The 19344-nt window shown below is 37.0% G+C and overlaps 1 protein-coding gene across 4 annotated transcripts; it reads left to right on the top strand.

The window, feature by feature from the left end:
- Positions 1-1352: 1352 nt before the first annotated feature.
- LOC126809512 (soma ferritin) lies at positions 1353-18378 on the top strand. 4 transcript variants are annotated; one of them, XM_050534134.2, is made up of 5 exons: positions 1353-1401; positions 9199-9356; positions 11241-11387; positions 11704-11829; positions 12042-12287. In XM_050534134.2, exons 2-5 carry the CDS (start codon positions 9252-9254, stop codon positions 12183-12185), a joined length of 522 nt encoding a protein of 173 aa, XP_050390091.1. In that variant the 5' UTR covers positions 1353-1401; positions 9199-9251; the 3' UTR covers positions 12186-12287. The 4 variants fall into 4 exon arrangements, with proteins under 4 accessions (XP_050390091.1, XP_050390092.1, XP_050390090.1 ...); XM_050534135.2 differs by lacking the exons at positions 1353-1401; positions 12042-12287 and adding an exon at positions 18143-18378 and having other exon boundaries at positions 9120-9356; XM_050534133.2 differs by lacking the exon at positions 1353-1401 and having other exon boundaries at positions 9121-9356.
- The last annotated feature ends 966 nt before the right edge of the window (positions 18379-19344 follow it).

The following is a 19344-nucleotide window of genomic DNA, read 5'->3' as shown; positions in this document are numbered from 1 at the left end:
TATTCAGTTCAGTTGGACTTAAAGATTAGATTACATGCTATCTTTATAAAAAAATAAAAAATCTATTGGAGATATTTGAAAAGGTTATCGGGTTATTTATTGTTTAGATGTGATATATTTCGATATGTTCTGGATATATTCACGCGTGCGTGAAACTAATTTAAGGGCATCCCAACCAACAAGACAAATTCATACATACGTACTTAATTAAATTTTAGATAAAAAATAGTATAAGGACTTTAACAGTTAATGAAAAGTTTAGTATTATTTTCGTAATATGCCTAAATAAAACAGGAAGATAATGAATAGAGATGATATTTGTATAAATTATTTAAAATACATTAACTATCATATGACTTTTACGTAATTTATAGCCGATTGTTATTGACTGATTAAAACAATACAAGTCTATATATATGTATTAGAATTGCTTATATTTATGTACTTCCTACATCCTTGACAGGATATCCTTTACATAATGTCGTGATATACTAGACTAGTACTATTATACAGGAATATATAAATAAAGGGAGTACTAATTCCCTCTCTCAGCTGAATTCGTCAAAATATTGGAAATGAGTGGGGGTATGGGGTTTTGTAGCAAAAATTCGTTTTAAAGGTGCATTATGTATGATTTAGATAAAGAGCTGGTCGTTCTTGACCTAGTTCAAAAACAAGGAAAAATAAACATATTGAAAATTTTACTCAAAGTACTTTATCGCAGCGGTACTTGACATTTTTAAAATCTGCCATGTGAATTAATGTCTAAATAATACTTTATATGTTTGAAGCCAGCAAAAAGACCTAGTTTTGTTCTTTTTCTTAATTTATACTATTTACAAGAGAGAGAGAGAGAGAGAGAGAGAGAGAGGCGTCCACTCGACACAAACTAGGTCATTTCGGGACTAACACATGGTTCAATTTTATTTCAATAATTCGCACGCGCGTAGGGGTCTTTTAGCACGAGGTTGGACAGGCGACCCTACCCCTTGTCACGTACAACCGGGGAATCGAAACATCGCCAAAAGGCGATGAAAAAGCCTTCTAAAGCAATGCAATTTAATAAAACTATTTTATGAAGGCTTTCCCACTCCCTTGTTTTTACCTTCACGTACATGCTATATTATAGCCAGACTATACTTTGTGTGATTGTCTTTATATGAATTAAAGTGGTAACATATACTTTAGATTAAGATGTTTTGTTCAGAACATTGGATGATTTTATAAAGTTTTATCTTTAATGTGTTTGGTTCGTTTGACATTCACATTATCACGCTTGAAATAATAACCCGGTATTTCACACTTAATTATAAAAAATAAGCTTTCAGTATTTAAATATAAATCCCCTTTCTTCTTCATTAGCTTTACAAGCAATCTTCGTGACTATGATAGTTAGACAAGGTATGTACTTCAATATATGTTTTTATTTTGGTACTATAACTTATGGGTTTAATACAAGTCCTGAAAATGCATAGAATAATAAGTTATCCCCGAATGACCCTCGATCGTTGGTATTACTACAATATTGAAAAATGGTCAGGATTTAATAATAATAAAAAAGTATATTTTAAGTGTTAGTTGAATTTACGTTACGAATTTCTACCCATTCCAAAGATCATTTATTGCTAGTTCTGGGGGAGCCAGTGACGTCACGATTGCAATCTGAGATAGGTCAACGACTGAAGAGCGCCATTTCCAGCACGGTTCAATAGATCTAAAGTCTAGCTCGAATATTCGAATATTCTACATAAATTTAATCCATGTAAACTAGTTTGTAACAGGAATAACTATTTCAATAATACCAGCTCTTCATTAGGAATATTTATGGCTGCTCTGAATTGCATTATATGGCTTTAGCAGTTGGTTCACAGACCCTTACAAGCTTCACATGGATTATAATTTATCTTTTAATTATTCACCCGAGTCCGAAACGTCGCCAGACCGAGTCCTAAAAAGTCGCCGAGTAAGTCCGAAAGGTCGCCTGTGTTAAGTCTGAAATGACGCGGGAGAGAAATGTCGTGCTACCTTCACATGGTGGTCCAGGGTCTAACCTACTAGACAATCATCAGCACTTCCACCGTGTAAACTTGAAATCAAATGAGGATCGATTCCAAAACTTGCACAATTGGCCAAGTTTTATCTTGGGATGACATCTTAGAGGACGTTTCATCGATAGGTTTAGCTGAAACCGGTCCAACTAATACTTTTTCAATTATTTCATTTATGATATGATGAGTAGAATTTGCATATCTATACCAATATATTTCTTTGTCGGTCACTTTTTGCATTACTTTGGGCGATATTGACAATAAACCACTCTTGTCGATTCATGTCAGTTATTAGCAGAACTGGAGAAAACACTATAACACCAGATTGCTGAGAATTACGTATTCATTTGAAGCTCTGGTTTTTCGTACTATTTGAATACTTGCTTGATATTCTTCGAATATTGGAGAAATGAGACAGATATTTATTGTATGTTGATGATTATAACAGGGAACACGGTGATAAACAGAAGTCTCGTAATCTAGCAATGGAAGAGCGTAGTTGTATATAAAATAATAAATGCATATTTGTTGTATATTAAAGGCAACAGGATATCCTGAATGTTCAAAATAAAGTAGGCTTATCTGATATTTTATTTTGAGTACTGATGGGGCAAGCGATTAATAAGTTTATTTCGATAAAGTAACCGGAAGTCGGTCATATCCGTCATATACTAACAATCTCTCTCTGGGAGACATGCTATCAAATACACTTTATAGATTAACGAGGTACATAACCATGAAGTTTTTTTTTATCTTTAAAAGCGGGACATACCAATTCACATGCCGAGACAACATGACTAAGGGCAGTGACGTATCTGGAGATGGAGGCATCGGATCATCCACTACATCATTTCCACCCCCCCCCACATTTTTTCGGTCTAACTAACAATATCAGCACAGAGTCTATTGTTTCTGTACATATTTAGCCTTTGAAAACATTTTTATATCAAACTACATCCACTTTACTGACTAGACCCCAGTACAATTTGCATTTCAGTTGAACCCTGTCGCCCCCTTTCTGAAATCCGGAAAACGCCACATTTGACTCTCTGATGGCTGTTAACCTAGCTATGTAATTAAAACAACTTATTGATAAACACGATCCCGTTATATATAAACGTAGGCTCGGTCATTTATTAATCACATTGTCCATAAATTAAATCAAGGTTAAAAAGATAAACTTTCAGCTCGATGACGTCACACCATGACTACGTAAATTATTTCAGTGAAAGATTTGAAACCAAGGTATATTCTTTCTAGAACACACGACGACCGAGTTTACACCCAAATTATTGATGCATTACGTAAGAAATTAGACAAAGAGCTGGTCGTTTTTGACAAAATATTTTAAAAATAGATACTTTAAAACTATATTATTTAAGATTCAGATAAAAACTGCGCCTTCTTGTTATAATAGTTTAAAAAATAGATAGTGGAGAATGAATATATTGAGAATTTCATTTAAATTACTTTAATCCGAGCGAAGTTATGACTGTTGAAAGGTGAAGCGTAGGTTGTGTATTACTTGACAATCGAGGCTAAGTCTCGAGTATCCATTTTATCATTCAATTTTTAAATCTCGTCGATGTTTTAATCCATTTAAACCTCAGTCACCCGATGCTCTAGCGAGTTATTTATAGGTTGTCATGTGAATAAATGTCTAAATAATAGTTTATATAACATTTGAAGCCAAAATGAAGACCTGCAATATAGGTTCTTACATAATGCATATTTAATCTTACAGTTATTTCGGAAAGAAAATAACAATAGACAAACTGGTTTATTCGATAATAATTAATTAGTTACATGTATCATAGTAAAACCTATATAAGGAGAAAACGAGTCGGGGTTACCCAGTCCAAATCCCAATCTTTAGTTCTAACAAAGGTATCGATCATGTGAATGAAGGCTAATGAATAACTGATAAAAATCAGTAAACAATATATGACCACAAGATTACCATAAGTGGAAAATACCAATTTCACGCTGTTCATCTCGAGCAGAAAATAATACATTGATATCAGACTGGAATGAATACAAAGAAGAACCCAAAACAAATAAATAGTGATTTGGAAACATGTAATGTTTCTAACGAACACAATAGCTAACCATTTATAAATCCGTACACAACTCAACTCTAAACATATCACTGCATGGTGTTTGATCCGATATGATGTATTACAACTCCATTTGTTTCAAAACGGAATACACAAAAAAATACATTATGAAACCCAGTTTTCTATAATCTTATTTGAGTCTCCAGCACCGTCTACCCTTTCAACCCATAAGTATGTCAGCAATTAAGGGTATCGTTTAAATAATTCATGGTCAATAATATTGCAATGTCGAGTGAGGGATTGAGAGACGGGGGGGGGGGGGGATATTGTTTTGTCAACGTTTTAATAATCGTTTAATCAAAAGTAAACAACCAACAACAATCGGGAATAGTACATTCTTTAAATTATTCAGAGTATTGCAGTAGGAGGCGCCTTTCTTTACAGACTTGGCCACAACAATGCCCACCATGATGTCAAGATCCACAAAGGACCGTTCCTATCTTTAACGGCCGTTTCCTACGACTTTGCCTTTTAGTTATTCGATAGTCATTGTATTTATTTTTCTAAAGTATAACATTTTGTTCGAAACGTTGTAATTAATTACATATTGATCAACATTATTAAACATGTTCAGTCTTCCCATTATATTTAACACAGATTTCTTTTACTCCACGAGGGCCTGAGCAGGACAGCTGTCTAGTCGTTCGGATAGGACGAAAAACCGAGTCCCGTCTAACATTGGCGTGCACGTAAAAGATCCCTTGACAGTTGGAATTCGATATAAGAGTAGGCCGTTGTGCCGCTGTCCGGGCAAAATTTCCCTCACAGCACACTGTATGGCGTATGTCCGTCTTCATGAGCCCAGTTTGGACGTTAGGACGTTAAACAGTAGGAAGTTAAACCCCATTTCATTTCATTTCATTTCTTTTACCGCGTGACCCAATATTTGACATGCACTTTAGTTAGCCCTTGATTCGTTCTATGATGAAGCAAAATATCACGCAAGTTTATCGAGTTCAAATTAAAGAGCCAAGAGTAGGATAGGCCGTCGAAAGACGAAGTGTTCTATGGCTTTTAACTAATATTTAACAAAAATAATATAATTGTCCATCGTTTTGTTGAAAGGATGGGGAAAACTAAACCTCACGATATATTCTAAACCTTAAAGGAAGTGGAATTATTTTGACTTAGGTTAAAATAAAGTGTTATTTCGATTAGTGATATTATAAGCTCTACATGATTGTCTTGCAACAGTAAGCGGAGGCCGGTTCGATTATTAATTGTAATTTCATTTTTAGCGCTTGGATCTAAAATTTTGAACGAAGACAGAATATCCCCCCTCACTCCGAAAAAAATCAACATTGAATATCCGATGAAATATTATCAATGACCAAGGTCAAAGAGAGATAAAGAGAGAGAGAAATGGAATTTAACGTCCACTCGGGACTATGATATGGTTCAATTTTATTTTAATAATTCGCTTGCGCGTAGGGGTCTTTAGCAGTGGCAGGAAACTGGAGAACCCGGAAAAATCCCACCACGAGGTTGGGCAGGCGACCCTACTCTTTGTCACTCCAGTTGACTCAATGACAGACCTTATGAAACAATTCGGTCATCCAACCCCCCGACCAAGGTCAAAGAGGTCTAGCAATTTCGATTTTGTTACGAATATCAAGGGTCGCTGTTATATTATATCATTCAGAATGGTATCTCAACCATTAGGTTTGAAATCTCAGACTCAAAAGAAATTAGTTTACAAATTAGATCATATACATGAATATTTACTTATTTAAAAGATGGAGACAGTTAATTCCTTATCAATAGTAGTAGTATGATCTACCTGCTGGAGGTCTACCATCCCAAAAACTCGGAATTCTGAGAAAATGTGGAATGTCCCTTTAAACTATTCAAACTAAGTATTATTAAAATGTGAGTCACAGTTAAAATATTTGACTGTTAAATACGCACTATATATTATAACATCAGTGTTCTGATAATATGGCACGCTGTGTTATATAATGATAGATAATTTATATTGTAGTCCCAACAGACTTACATAGCCTATTTACTGTGTTCAAACTTTAATGACGTAATATCGATTTTTCTTCTCTCTTTAATTATCACCATTTCTGTTTAGCCTGGTCAATGTTTTAAGTGTTAGATAACAAACATCTCATACGGCTTAAATAACTACAGAATCGCATATTATTTCTATACAAACTGTGCATGTTTTCTATTATAAAACATACACAGTGATCACAGTATCAAGAACACGCCAGATATCTCCCATGTCCCGTGTTTTACAAAACAAAGGATGTGATTGTGTATTTTCCGGATTTTTTTCATGCTTCTAAGCCCAATTCTTGGACCAGGAACTGCTCTCCAACCGCGATTCATCTTCTTCTTCTTGCTGCTTTTGTTCTTAGGACCACGCTCTTAGAAAAAAGTCAGTTCAAGTAAGATGGATATGAAACTAGGTATGCTTGTTCCTTGGGCAATTGTGCATCGATTAACATTTCCAAGATGGCTGTAATGACATCAGAACCAGTTTCTGGTCCATAGCAGTCATGCGGACTAAATCCGAGCATAATCTTTAAATAAATCTATGAATAACGAAATTTATAAAGTAATTATAAAGTTTGACACATAAATAAATTAGATATACACGGGTATATGTAGATGTTAAATGATATCCATTTGACTAAAAAATAGTTCTGTTCAATGGTGATCTTATTTTGTATGGGAGATCATTGATTTGGAAATAACTACATCTAACAGGAGAAGTACAAACGAGAATACGGCGCATGGGCTTACATCCATATTCACATTACCTATATATTTTACAAACATATCGATTCCACGTTTACATTTCGTGACTTTCCAATCAATAAAATATGGCGTGTGAAGGCCACATGAAAACTATAAACATAAGTAACAGCTTGTTTTTATATCCGAGTACAACCCAAATAAACATATTTACTAGATATATATTTATACAAATTCACATACCATATCCAACGATATGTAACAAAGAATTCTATAGGAAATCTCGTGACAAGTTTGTTTAGTCATCTATTTCAATATATATTTTTACACATATAATAGCTAGTGGTTGTGGTAAGAAGTGGGTTTAACTACTTTTCTGCTCAAACTGGGAAAATCAAGACAGGCGGACGCCTTGATTTCCATCTGTCAAGGGTTCTTTACGTGCACGCCAATGTGTACACGGGACCCAGGGTCGTATCTAGTGGGGGTGCAGGGGGTACATTGCACCCCCGGAAAAAAAAAATAGATAACCTTTCAATCATAAAATAATACACTTGATTATGATCACACAGTGAGGCTCTTAAGGCACTGATCAGTCGGTCTTTTTTTAAGGGCGCCCACATTCTAATGGGTAACTTGGGCATTATTTTGGCGCCCCACCACTCTACTGCACCCCCACTTTTAAAATCCTACATACGGCCCTAACGGGACCTCGGTTTCATCGGTACATCGACGCTCTTAATTCCAAGCCCTACATCCTGCACCATTGATATTGGGAAAACACGCTGTGATTTAATAGAATATACTTGCTATCAGTGATCATTTTACAAAATACTTTTATACGACACATCTATTCTGCGGGGCATAGCCATAGCTACTTTATGCCGTATTAACCCTTCATCTTTAGATCAAATCTTATACATGGATTATTCGTGAACATAATTAAATGTCTCCGTGTCATATTATGCTAATCAGGAAACGGAAAAGAATCCAATAATTACATGAGAAATTAATATTTATTTCCCTTCCTTACTTACGTCATTCGAAAAGCCTCTTGTTAAAACTGAACACAATTCCGACGGCTTTAAAGTTGCTATTTTAACATATTATTCACACACATTTAGCGAAATGAAATTTGAAAAAAAAATACTAACAAAAAAACCCCACACAAATATTTGTTTCACAACCGTATCGGGCAAAAATTAATAAATCAATCCTTGTTCTGGGTGTTAGCCACAATTGACAAATTACATCACTTTCATTTATGACTAAGGGCCCCTTGGAATTAGTATAAGAATCCTCGATTGTTTTAGTTTAAAAAAGAAGAAATAACCAGACACCTTTCCACAACCTTGATTGGTTGCTTTAACCTATTGTGAAGGTGAAGGTTGCGACACAACGTTATTAGTGGAAAAATACAGCTTGAATATTAATTTATTCGTTATTTATTCTGTTATTAAGCTTTTTGGACAAAACAACGTTTAATGAAATAATTACTGCTGGGGATAGTTGTTTAAGACGCAACGTGTCTTTCTTCAATCACAACAACATGGGCCTGCTTCTATCGACAAATTTATAGCAATCAAGAACCTAACAAAGGATAAGTCGGGCCTATAATATCACTTATATAATGCCCCCCCCCCCCCGCCACCTTCTTAGTTTTTCCAGATTATTCAATAGACACATTCACTATATTTACACTGAAATACCAATTAAGAACTTCAATAAATCTGGCACGGGAATCGATTTAAATGAAAAAATAAATTAAAAAAATGCATTCACTGGGCTTCATATAGCATTACCTAAATTGTTTTTTTTTATTCATAAAATGACCTGGTGTATACTTTGCATTCTTGCAAATTATGTCTCCTAAATGACCCATTTCTAAAAATCATAGATATTTTAAATCCGATCATTTTCTATCCCGAATTAGATCTTATTAATGGCCTAAGTTAATCAACTGGAACAACCCATCGACTTGAATCGGGGTCCTGGGACTTCTTTTAATCTTAAATAGAGAGAGGTTTGTAGATCTACAGTATTATAGGCATAATATATTACTACCATGAGACAACATTTCGTGGAGAAATATTTTACTTTAGAATTATCGGATTCTGAAAATGCTAAATGATTCTTGTACTGTAACGCAAATACCCGTGACATTGAGTAAGCCAGAACGGAGCATATCGATTGGCTGGAATAAATGACGTCACTTAGCCATTCACTATAAATACATTTTGGCCCTCGAAGAATTTAGAATTGTCTTTGCTACGTCAGTGAATGTACGGGACAAACTCAAAGCTATTCTTTTAAACGTTATTTTACAGATTGTTTGGTCTTCTTGATACCTTGTACTAGAATCAACTAAATCACCATCAAAATGGCACAGAGTCAACCTCGTCAGAACTTCCATTTGGAAAGTGAAGCAGGCATCAACCGCCAAGTAAACATGGAGCTGTATGCTAGCTATACTTATCAGTCTATGGTGAGTCGCCATTTTTTATTTTTTGTTTGTTCTTCATCATAGACAACGTAATTTATATTTAGTAGATGGTTGGCATGCAGCAGTTTGCGTGTTGCATACTTATATAAAGTCCAATTCTTTGACGGTGGTTTTTGAGCTGTAAAGTCACGATTCAGCCTTGGGTGTGTTCGCAGTATCGAGTTATCGACTAATTATTTCTACCAGTGACCTTGCTTGGGTCAGAGAACACGTGACTGTATAGCTGTTTATGTTGGATTTTGCGGTAATGGCCACGTGCTCGATACTTGCATAAACGGTGTCAGAAATAAGGATGGTTATATCCAGGGGCGTCGTGCAAAAAATTTTTTTAGGGGGGCCCAACTTTCTGCAAGTGTGTTCATGGTAAATTAAATTTACTGGCTGCGGAGAGTGTTGGCGGTGGCGCCGCCCACATCGAATGCAGTAGGCATGAGCATGCAAGGGGGTTACGGGGGGGGGGGCCTCCCCCGGAAATTTTTTAAAATTAGAAGCCGGGAAACGCCATTTCGATGGATTAGAGACAATAAAGTTATGATTGAAAAATGGTCGTTTTTTTTAGTGATAATTGTAATTTATCACTCGAAAACTGAATTATATTTTATTCATCTCAACTTCGATTTAATTATTGAATGGACATTTCGAACAACTTCATGCATGGTCAAATACGTATTTAGATGTATTTGTATTTTAATAAAAAATACTTTCAGTCTTTATTTTTGACACTCGTATATGGATATTTTATCAAATACAACATACAATCATAAATAGGGATTTACACAACAAGCACAAAATCAACTCTGTACGTAAACCCCCGGATGGCTTGGATTCGGCTTGGATTTAAACAGGATTTCATTGATTGATTAAATTTTTAAATGGCGACGTGAGCGGAGATTAACCGTTACGTTGACGTCATACTCTCGGAAATTTTAGATCGAGGCTAAATGATAGAGTGTACGAAGCGAGTTATATAGAAATATAGCTCTATGGCGAGGCCTTAACAAATGATATCTAAACTAAAGTGCAATAAACTAAACACGGATAATGACAAATTATACGATTCCTGGAGACCATGTGATGACTAAAACAGACGGACAGGACTTCTGTCTTAATAATATCAATAAAAATATTTTTATTTCACTGAGAATTTGGGGGGGGGGGCAGCCCCCCCCTCCCCGGGCCCCAATGGGCACGACGCCAATGGTTATATCTCAATTAAACCTTGTTATCGACGAAAAAAAAGAAATACCCGTAGGGCGACATATTGTCGGCTGTCGAAATTCGAGATAAATTTATCACGCCTCGCCAAGCGTAACACCAACGACGATGACTACGAATAGGTGTTCTGACCTAGTTTCATACATAAGGACTGAAATAAAGCCAGCGTTTGTTTATTCAGACCTTTCGAATTATAAAATCTATTTTTAACACCTACCACAAAGTATCCGATTATCGTATTTTATTACATTAAATAAACTACTCGGGCTATCGTTATGATGTTATAGGGAAGCTATTAATAGGCCTACTCAACTACAACTCTTGATTTTATATAGCCGTAGTAATGGGGAACTAATATTTTAGATAAGAATACGCTGCTATCAGTTGTATGGGATTCTAAAATGTTACATAAATCTTGTACAACGCAAATACGCGTTTCAATCCCGGTGTTGGCCGATAAATTACTCTGGGCGGAGGTTCGGGCAATGAACAGCCCCTAGTCCTTCAGGTGCGACGAAAAACCGAGGTCCCGTGTACACATTACATGTAATTGGCAGTTGCAATTTCCCCTCATATCCCGGTTGGTACCGAATGGTAGGACGTTAAACCTCAGTTCATTTGATTAATTTCTTTTACTTAATATGTTTTCAGGCTTTTTACTTTGATCGCGATGATGTTGCTTTGCCTGGATTCAGCAAATTTTTCAAGCATTCTTCTGAAGAAGAAAGAGAACATGCCGAGAAATTGATGAAATACCAAAACAAACGTGGTGGACGAGTTGTTCTCCAAGATATCAAGGTAAAAAAAAATTCATTAATGTTAACATTTGCTAATGTTAACATTCGTTAATATCAATTTTTTGAGTACCAATTCAATGCTATTCAAAGTTATTCACCGGGAAATTTGCCTAATAAATATAAATTTGTTAACCAGAAAAGGTCAAACTGTCTGTTATTTACTTTTAACGACATGACAAGGGACATAACTATATTTAAAACAAATTTACCCAGATGAATTCGTTTTGTTAAATATGACTTTAAATTTTTCTGTTGAGATTCTACTTAGCTACTTTCGTAATTTTCGTTTACTAATTTTCCTTTATTTCTGTTCATAGAAACCCGACCGTGATGAATGGGGTACTGGATTAGAAGCCATGCAGGTTGCTCTACAACTGGAGAAAAATGTCAACCAGTCTCTCTTGGATCTACATGCCGTTGCCGATAAACACAATGACCCCCAGGTAGGTCTCTTTGAAAATATTTAACCACACTTTAAAATTAGATTATCAAAGAAATAGATAATAGATCTAAAAGTTTAAATTTAAATACAAAGTTACAATCCATGGGCGATGGTTGTCACATCGAATGCATTTTATCATGTATAAAGAAATTAAGAAATTTGAATGATGTTCAAACATTCCGAATTATAAACGATATTATATTTTCATTACAGATGCAAGATTTCTTGGAAGGTGAATACTTGAAGGAACAGGTTGACTCCATCAAGGAGATATCTGACTACATCTCCCAACTAAAACGAGTTGGTACCGGACTTGGAGAATACATCTTCGACAGGGAAACCCTTGGTAGCAGTTAAACACATGTCTCAAAATATGCCAGTGAGCTGAGAACCCGCTTGGTTTCTTAATCAAATACTCCGGGTTATATTGAAATAAATAAAAAGAACATTTCAAAGCAATGAAGTTTTTAGATTTTTTTTATCCGGTGGGCTGTCAATAATTTATGAAACTAACACGCCACTATATGATCATATCCCTTGAAGGGGCTAAGTGAGAGGGACGCAATGACCAGATTTTCGTCATGGTTTCGAGTTTTTGTGCTCACGCGGTTTCAATGCGGTTTTCAACATTGTAATCATAATCATAATACTTAACCAGTGTCAAACATATACCGTGGGTCAGATATGCTACAAATTGGCTCTAGCATGTTCCACACAGACCAATATTACCTGGCGGCCCTGCCCTGCACACATATATTATTTTTTTGGGGCCCGGACGGGATCTTGTACGTCATGCAAAATCCTGGGTCGCCACGCCTCTATTCCCTTGAACTTCCATTGAGTGAGGGGGTGGGGGGCTACCCTGGTACTTGCGAGGATTACATGAATAGAACCCGACATTTGATAGTGATGGGTTGGGGCTCAAACAGTTCAAATATTTCAATATTTCATCGTCCACTGATCACAGCCGACCACCTATCGTCTACTGGAATCCTCATTGTGCATTCAAAAATACGTCACCTAAAAATGTGGGTCTATAGGCTGAAGAATAAAAAAAAAACAGTTGCCTTATGGGGTAAGGCCCTGGCTCAAAGGCACCCCTGGTTGGGCCGAATGGTTAGCACGTGCGCGCTGTATCATAAGGTCTGTCACTGAGTCAACTGGCGTGGTTTCGATTCCCTGGATGTACGTGGCAAGGAGTAGGGTCGCCTGCCCAACCTCGTGGTTTTTTTCCGGGTCCTCCAGTTTTCTCCAACTGTTAAAGACCCCTACGGCCAAGCGAAATAAAATTGAACCATGTGTTAGTCCTGGAATGACAGTCTGTGGACGTTGAACCCCTTTTCTCTCTCTCTCTTTAGGTTGCCAGAGAAAGTTTATCCGGATTTGTTATCGCCCCCAACCCCACCCCCAGTGGTGCAGTGGGCCTGGTATGACACTGTGCCTAGTCTTCGGGTGTGACGAAAACGGAGGTCACATGTGAAGTTCTATAGCAGCACACTGCATGGCGCATGTCTTTATAAGGTGGGTTAGGATAGTATAGTAAGACGTTAAAGCCCATTCCATAACACTCAAATGTTTAATTCGTGTACAGTAAGGTAGGACGTGATATTCCATTTCATATTATAAAAGGGGCTAAAGATTCAAATATTTTTAATTTGTGAATTCTAATCAAACAAAGTGCGTTGTGGGTATGGTGAGATATTCTGATATCTCAGTAGCTAAAAGCAAATGATAATGTCGATTGACGCCTTACACAGGTCGATAATGCGTCGTACACAATTTGCCAGCTGTAGTTGTTCTAGACCGGAGGCTCAGCGCGGGGGAGGGGTGAGGGTGGGGTGTCCATCTAATGGGCACGAAACCAGAATATGCCTTGTCAACATGGGCGTCACACATTTTTTTTTTTGGGGGGGGGGGGGTCCGACCCCCCAATTATTTTTCGGGGGGGGGGGGGTCTGAATATACTGCCCCCCCCAAAAAAAAATAAAAAATAAAAACAATTTACATAGTAGGCCCTAACTCCTATTTATTTACAACAATTATTAGGATTAGTTAAGATCTTATCTGTATAAAACCTGTACATATCCCAATATGGTTTACATTGCTAAAATAAAACAAAGAGAGAATGTCCTGGAAACGTGCTATAAGTGAAAAGTAACTGTGTTCCATAAAATTGTGTCTAGTTAGCCTGACAGCCACGTAACCATAATACTTTGCACGCGGTGGCTGGCCACATGGTGTTTCTTTATATTTTTTAGGGGTTTTAAAAAAGGGTTAGGGTTAGGGTTGCGGACCCCCCCCCCCCCCAATATATATTTCGCGGCTACGCCTCTGCTTGTCAAGCACACTGTCTACATTCGGCTAGCAATATTTTAACTACAAATTACCCCCTGACTGATTGACGTGTTTTCTCTATCAGTTTACTGAAAATATTATTGCTACACAATTATATGTCTGATCAGGTACATATTATTCTACTAATTAGACGAAATAAGTCAACCACGATGTACTTTTGCTCTAAAAATAAGATAAAACTGACTGTTTTTGTACGTCGTACAAATTGAAAACAAGAATGGCGTTTGTTTATGACGTTAACGTTTTCAAAATTTTAATTATTTCCGTAGTTTTGCAGTCGGAGTTCAGCTTTAATGTTCCCCATTCTCTGATGTTTGTGCCCGAAAAACGGAAATATATTGCCCGAAAAATGGACGGTTTACCGAATGCCCCCCCCCCCCGCCCGGCTCCTAGGCCTATGATTACACGCTTATAATTTTTTGATCCCCAAATGACTACTGCATAGTCATTTAGTTTTCTTGACTTTTTTTTTTTAATTAAATTTAACGATAATTGTTTTTTTCCATCAATGTGCCTACACTGAGATTTCTTGTAGCACATACACTAGTGTGGCACAACGTTTGAGAAATATTCATTCTTCTTGAGTTGCTTCCCTTATTGTTAGTTTGTTTTTCATTTTGAGTGAAGTATATATCGCTATAGCCCCGGGCCTTTACAGTGGCGATTGATTAATATAGCAACGATGAAGGACCATGTAGATTAATGATCAAATTGAAAATACTCAAAATTGAATCAAAATGATATTTAACCGCCCGAGGCTATAATGATACCTAGGTTAGGGCTATTAATAGGGTGCCCCACCATAAATAAATATATGCAAAACATTTTTATATATACCAAGCCTTAAATCAGTTTCGCACATTTTTAGTCACTAAATAAGCGGTCATGTTGTACTTAATAAACTATGACCATTTAACATCCATAAAAATATAGACTGAAAAATGGTTACGGGTGTCGGCCATAACATCCGGGTACTTTTGAGTAAAAAATAGGTTACGTGCCCTTGTTTTGAAATTAGTCTCGCTTAACCAGTCTACAGTCCATTCTTCGTCTGATTGACATGCCGGGATAATCAAGACTAGTTGCTGTTGTTAGTTAGTTGTATTTTACGTCCGCTTCCACCGAGGTGATATCGCAGACAATCAAGACTACTTTTTTTTACGAAACATAACAGAAAGCTGGAACAAGATACTGAATTTAGAAACACGCACGTTAGGCAACTCAACAATTGTTTTAAGAACCTTGTAAAAGTAAAATGAAACTACTGCTAGTATTATGTTCTTGTCAACAATAGATTTTTGTTACGGTTGTAATAGTTGATTGATATGTAGAGAATTTCATGTACGATGGCTATTTATAGATTCATGTGCTGAGTGTATCGCACCGCGTGATTAGCCAGAAATCACTTCGAGACAAGCCACTGAAGCGTGCATATTCGAAGTGTTGAGCTCAACTTTTAGTAGGGAAAATTTTGGCTCCATGGGACACCCTACTATTGATCGTTTGCATTTCGATATGTACCCGTTTTAACATTCTAAATATGGAAATAGGCCACACATAGGATACATCATATACATATTTTTACAAAACATTTCAGTTGAATACAATTACAAAATAATGACGAATATATACACCAATAAACCATTAAATCCCCAAGCCTTAATGGCCTTGTTCATGTTTTACCACGTAATGTCTTATTTGTACACGTGACAGAGTGCTCAACGAATTTTCCAGCCAGCATTGGTACTGTTTTAAGTTGATATTACGTCTTTGGAGTATCGAAAGCATACCCGTCGAATAACTTTCTAAATGTATAGATTCTAGTTTAATATTATTTGTGGATACAAAGTTAGACATGGTTCTACTGGTCGTAAGAAATGAAATTAAATGAACCACTGAGAAGCGGGAACCACACCGGAAAATCCCGAAGAACTTTCTCGGTCAAAACAGGGTCGATCACGGGACTTCCAGGTTAGTGAGCCAACGGCTTATTCACCGAGTCACCGTGGCTTCCCTGGCCGCAGAAAGATCACGTCTGATCTAGGCATATTTTCAGAACATGGGATGACGGTTTGATGTACTAAGCAAAAGGAGTACGTTTGCACCGACAGGATGTTGATACATATGTATTTAAGGGTATTCGAGGTTATATAATATAGAGATAACACATTTATTTATCTGTTAAAGTTGATGTTTATCAATTGTCCATCAATACATTCTGGTGATAAAGCCAACGTATCTATGATTTACACTAATGGTCAACGTATCCATGATGTACACTAATGGTCAAGTTCCATACGATTGGATGAAATTAGACGATGTCATGCTACTCGTTTACTATAAATTCCACGTTACATCAGTAGCCTTTAGACTTGTCTTTGCTACGTCAGTGAATGTACGGGACAAACTCAAACCTTTTATTTTAAAAGTTTAACAGATTGTTTGGTCTTCTTGATACCTTGTACTAGAACTAACTAAATCACCATCAAAATGACACAGAGTCAACCTCGTCAGAACTTCCATTTGGAAAGTGAAGCAGGCATCAACCGCCATGTTAATATGGAGCTGTACGCCAGCTATACCTATCAATCCATGGTGAGTAGCCATTTTTGCCATTTACACAAACCTTTGCACTATTTAGATAGATGGCCAGCTTGTTGTCTTCATGGGTATTCTGTTTATTCTACGGCGTTCATGCAACCATATCTATGTTGGACGAAGATGTTTAAGAGATGTTATAATTAGACAAGCTTTGTAAATGATCTGTCGGGTTCATTAATCAGTTTTATTTTGTTCACAGGCTTTTTACTTTGATCGTGATGATGTTGCTTTGCCTGGATTCAGTAAATATTTCAAGCATTCTTCGGAGGAAGAAAAGGAACACGCCGAGAAATTAATGAAATACCAAAACAAACGTGGTGGAAGAGTTGTTCTTCAAGATATCAAGGTAGGACAATATTTAATTATTATGTTGGGTGGGGTGTCGCGGTGGCTTAGCGAGTAAGGGGTAACTCGCTTTCCGGGAGTTTGCGGGTTCGCTCCCTGTAAATTGGCTGAGAAAGTTCCCCGGGGTTTTCCGGCGTGATTTTCCCCTTTTTCAGAGTGGGGGGGGGGCAGGGGTGGCTTGCTAAGGAACAATGTCTAATCGTTCGGATGGGACGTAAAACAATTGGAATTCGAAATAAGAGTAAGCCGTAACGCAGCTGTCCGTTCAGAAAAGTAGGATGTTACCCCATTTCATTCATTCCTTCATTTCTTAATTCAAGTGTCTAGACCCCTTTGATTTTGATTAAAATTAGTTGAATTGATTTCCGAATGAATGTCCACTCCACGGATTGAGTAAATGTAGAAATAAAACTGATAATGTGGACAATTCAACTGAAATATAATGTAGACTTGATAATTTTCGTTTATTTGTAGAAACCCGATCGGGACGAATGGATTACTGGATTAGAAGCCATGCAGGTTGCTTTACAATTGGAGAAAAATGTCAACCAGTCTCTCTTGGATCTACATGCCGTTGCCAATAAACACAATGACCCCCAGGTTAGTTCCTCAATGTAATAACATTTATTTACACGCAAGAAACTTCCATCTTGAAATTTAACCCTGCATTTTATAGTGATATACAGTGACAATTCCACATGTTAAGAGAAATAACTTAAACATAACTCAAAACAAATCTGGCACTCGGCGAAAACAAGCACACCTTCACACGCACACAACGTGAGTGTTCTGTACTGAACCTCTTCAATACAAAAAATATGTCTGATACTTCTTTGTTTAATAATATTATTGTTTGCTAATAAAAATTGCCGTCCGTAGAAATTTTTCAAATTCACGATTTGTAGTGGAATCAAGATTTAATGAAAGAGAAAGCCTATCATAGCCAAATCTCCTTGGATGTGAAAATTGTAATTATCATCCTATTGATTTCTTTGATTCATTTTATATTACAGATGCAAGATTTCTTGGAAGGTGAATACTTGAAAGAACAGGTTGACGCCATCAAGGAGATATCTGACTACATCACCCAACTAAAACGTGTAGGCAGTGGACTCGGAGAATACATCTTCGACAGAGAGTCTCTCAGTTAAATACCAGATGATACAACGGGTCAGCAACCTACATGGTTTTTCAATATAGATACCCGAGTTGTCTAAAAAACAACTAATTAAAAGTACAAATTAAAACACTTATGTTGTTTCTTATTATGTATTACTGATGATAATCAGAAATACAACTAATAAGGCATGGTCAAAATAGTAATTCTTGTAAATCCTTAGCGGGTAACCCGAGACACCTACTGGTGTCAACGCCTGTACACTGAAAGGAGCAGCAAATCAAACAACCGAAAAGATTGTTCCCAAATGCACACTTCTATACCGAAGATTGTTGGTTATGACTTTTAAGGAAGTCATGCACTTTACACTATATTGAACACGCATGCAGCTTATGTAGGCTTACCTGTATGTGCATACGTGATCCCCGGGCTAAATCCTTGATCATTAAACGCGTTCATTACAAATCTGATTTACTTCAAGCACCGTAACGGATCATGGCGAGACAAAGGAGGCTGATGATCTGGTGACAATTTTTAAAAAATGTTCTGCAGAAAAGCTTCCCCCACCCCCTATGTCATGAAACAAATTGTCATTTTTCCGATGAGTTTTGAGATTGTTAGGAAGGCGCATCTGTCAGCAGATATTCTGAAATCAACTCGCCCATGTGCTCGTTAGGCAGCGGGGAGTTGATACAAGGCATTTTTCCGGAACATTAACCGCCATTAAAGCTATTCATGTACCACTTTGGGGACCCTAGTGCCTGCTGCGGGTTTGGGAGAAGTCCAGCCATGATTCCTCCATCTGGATTCAACTTTTCAACTGCTGTCTACTGTCTCATTGTATGTTAGTTTGGGTTGAATATTTTTCTCCAGGAAAACCCCACCCTTTTGCTTCGCTTGTGGCGGATCCTCCGGGCCCGATGACCACATGAACCGCCAGTGGTCTAAGGGGACCCGGCGACCCCATAGTTCGCCACTCTTCAATCAGATACAAGAGTAGGAATTGGAATATAAACTGTTCCACTTCCGTAAATTCTTTAGTGAATTGACCGGAAGCCTCATTACGGGAAGATTATCCAGCCCAAATTCTTAACAGCA

Source organism: Patella vulgata, chromosome 2 (genome assembly GCF_932274485.2).
Source record: "Patella vulgata chromosome 2, xgPatVulg1.2, whole genome shotgun sequence".
Lineage (NCBI taxonomy): Eukaryota > Metazoa > Mollusca > Gastropoda > Patellidae > Patella > Patella vulgata.
This window is presented reverse-complemented; position numbering and strand designations above follow the sequence as displayed.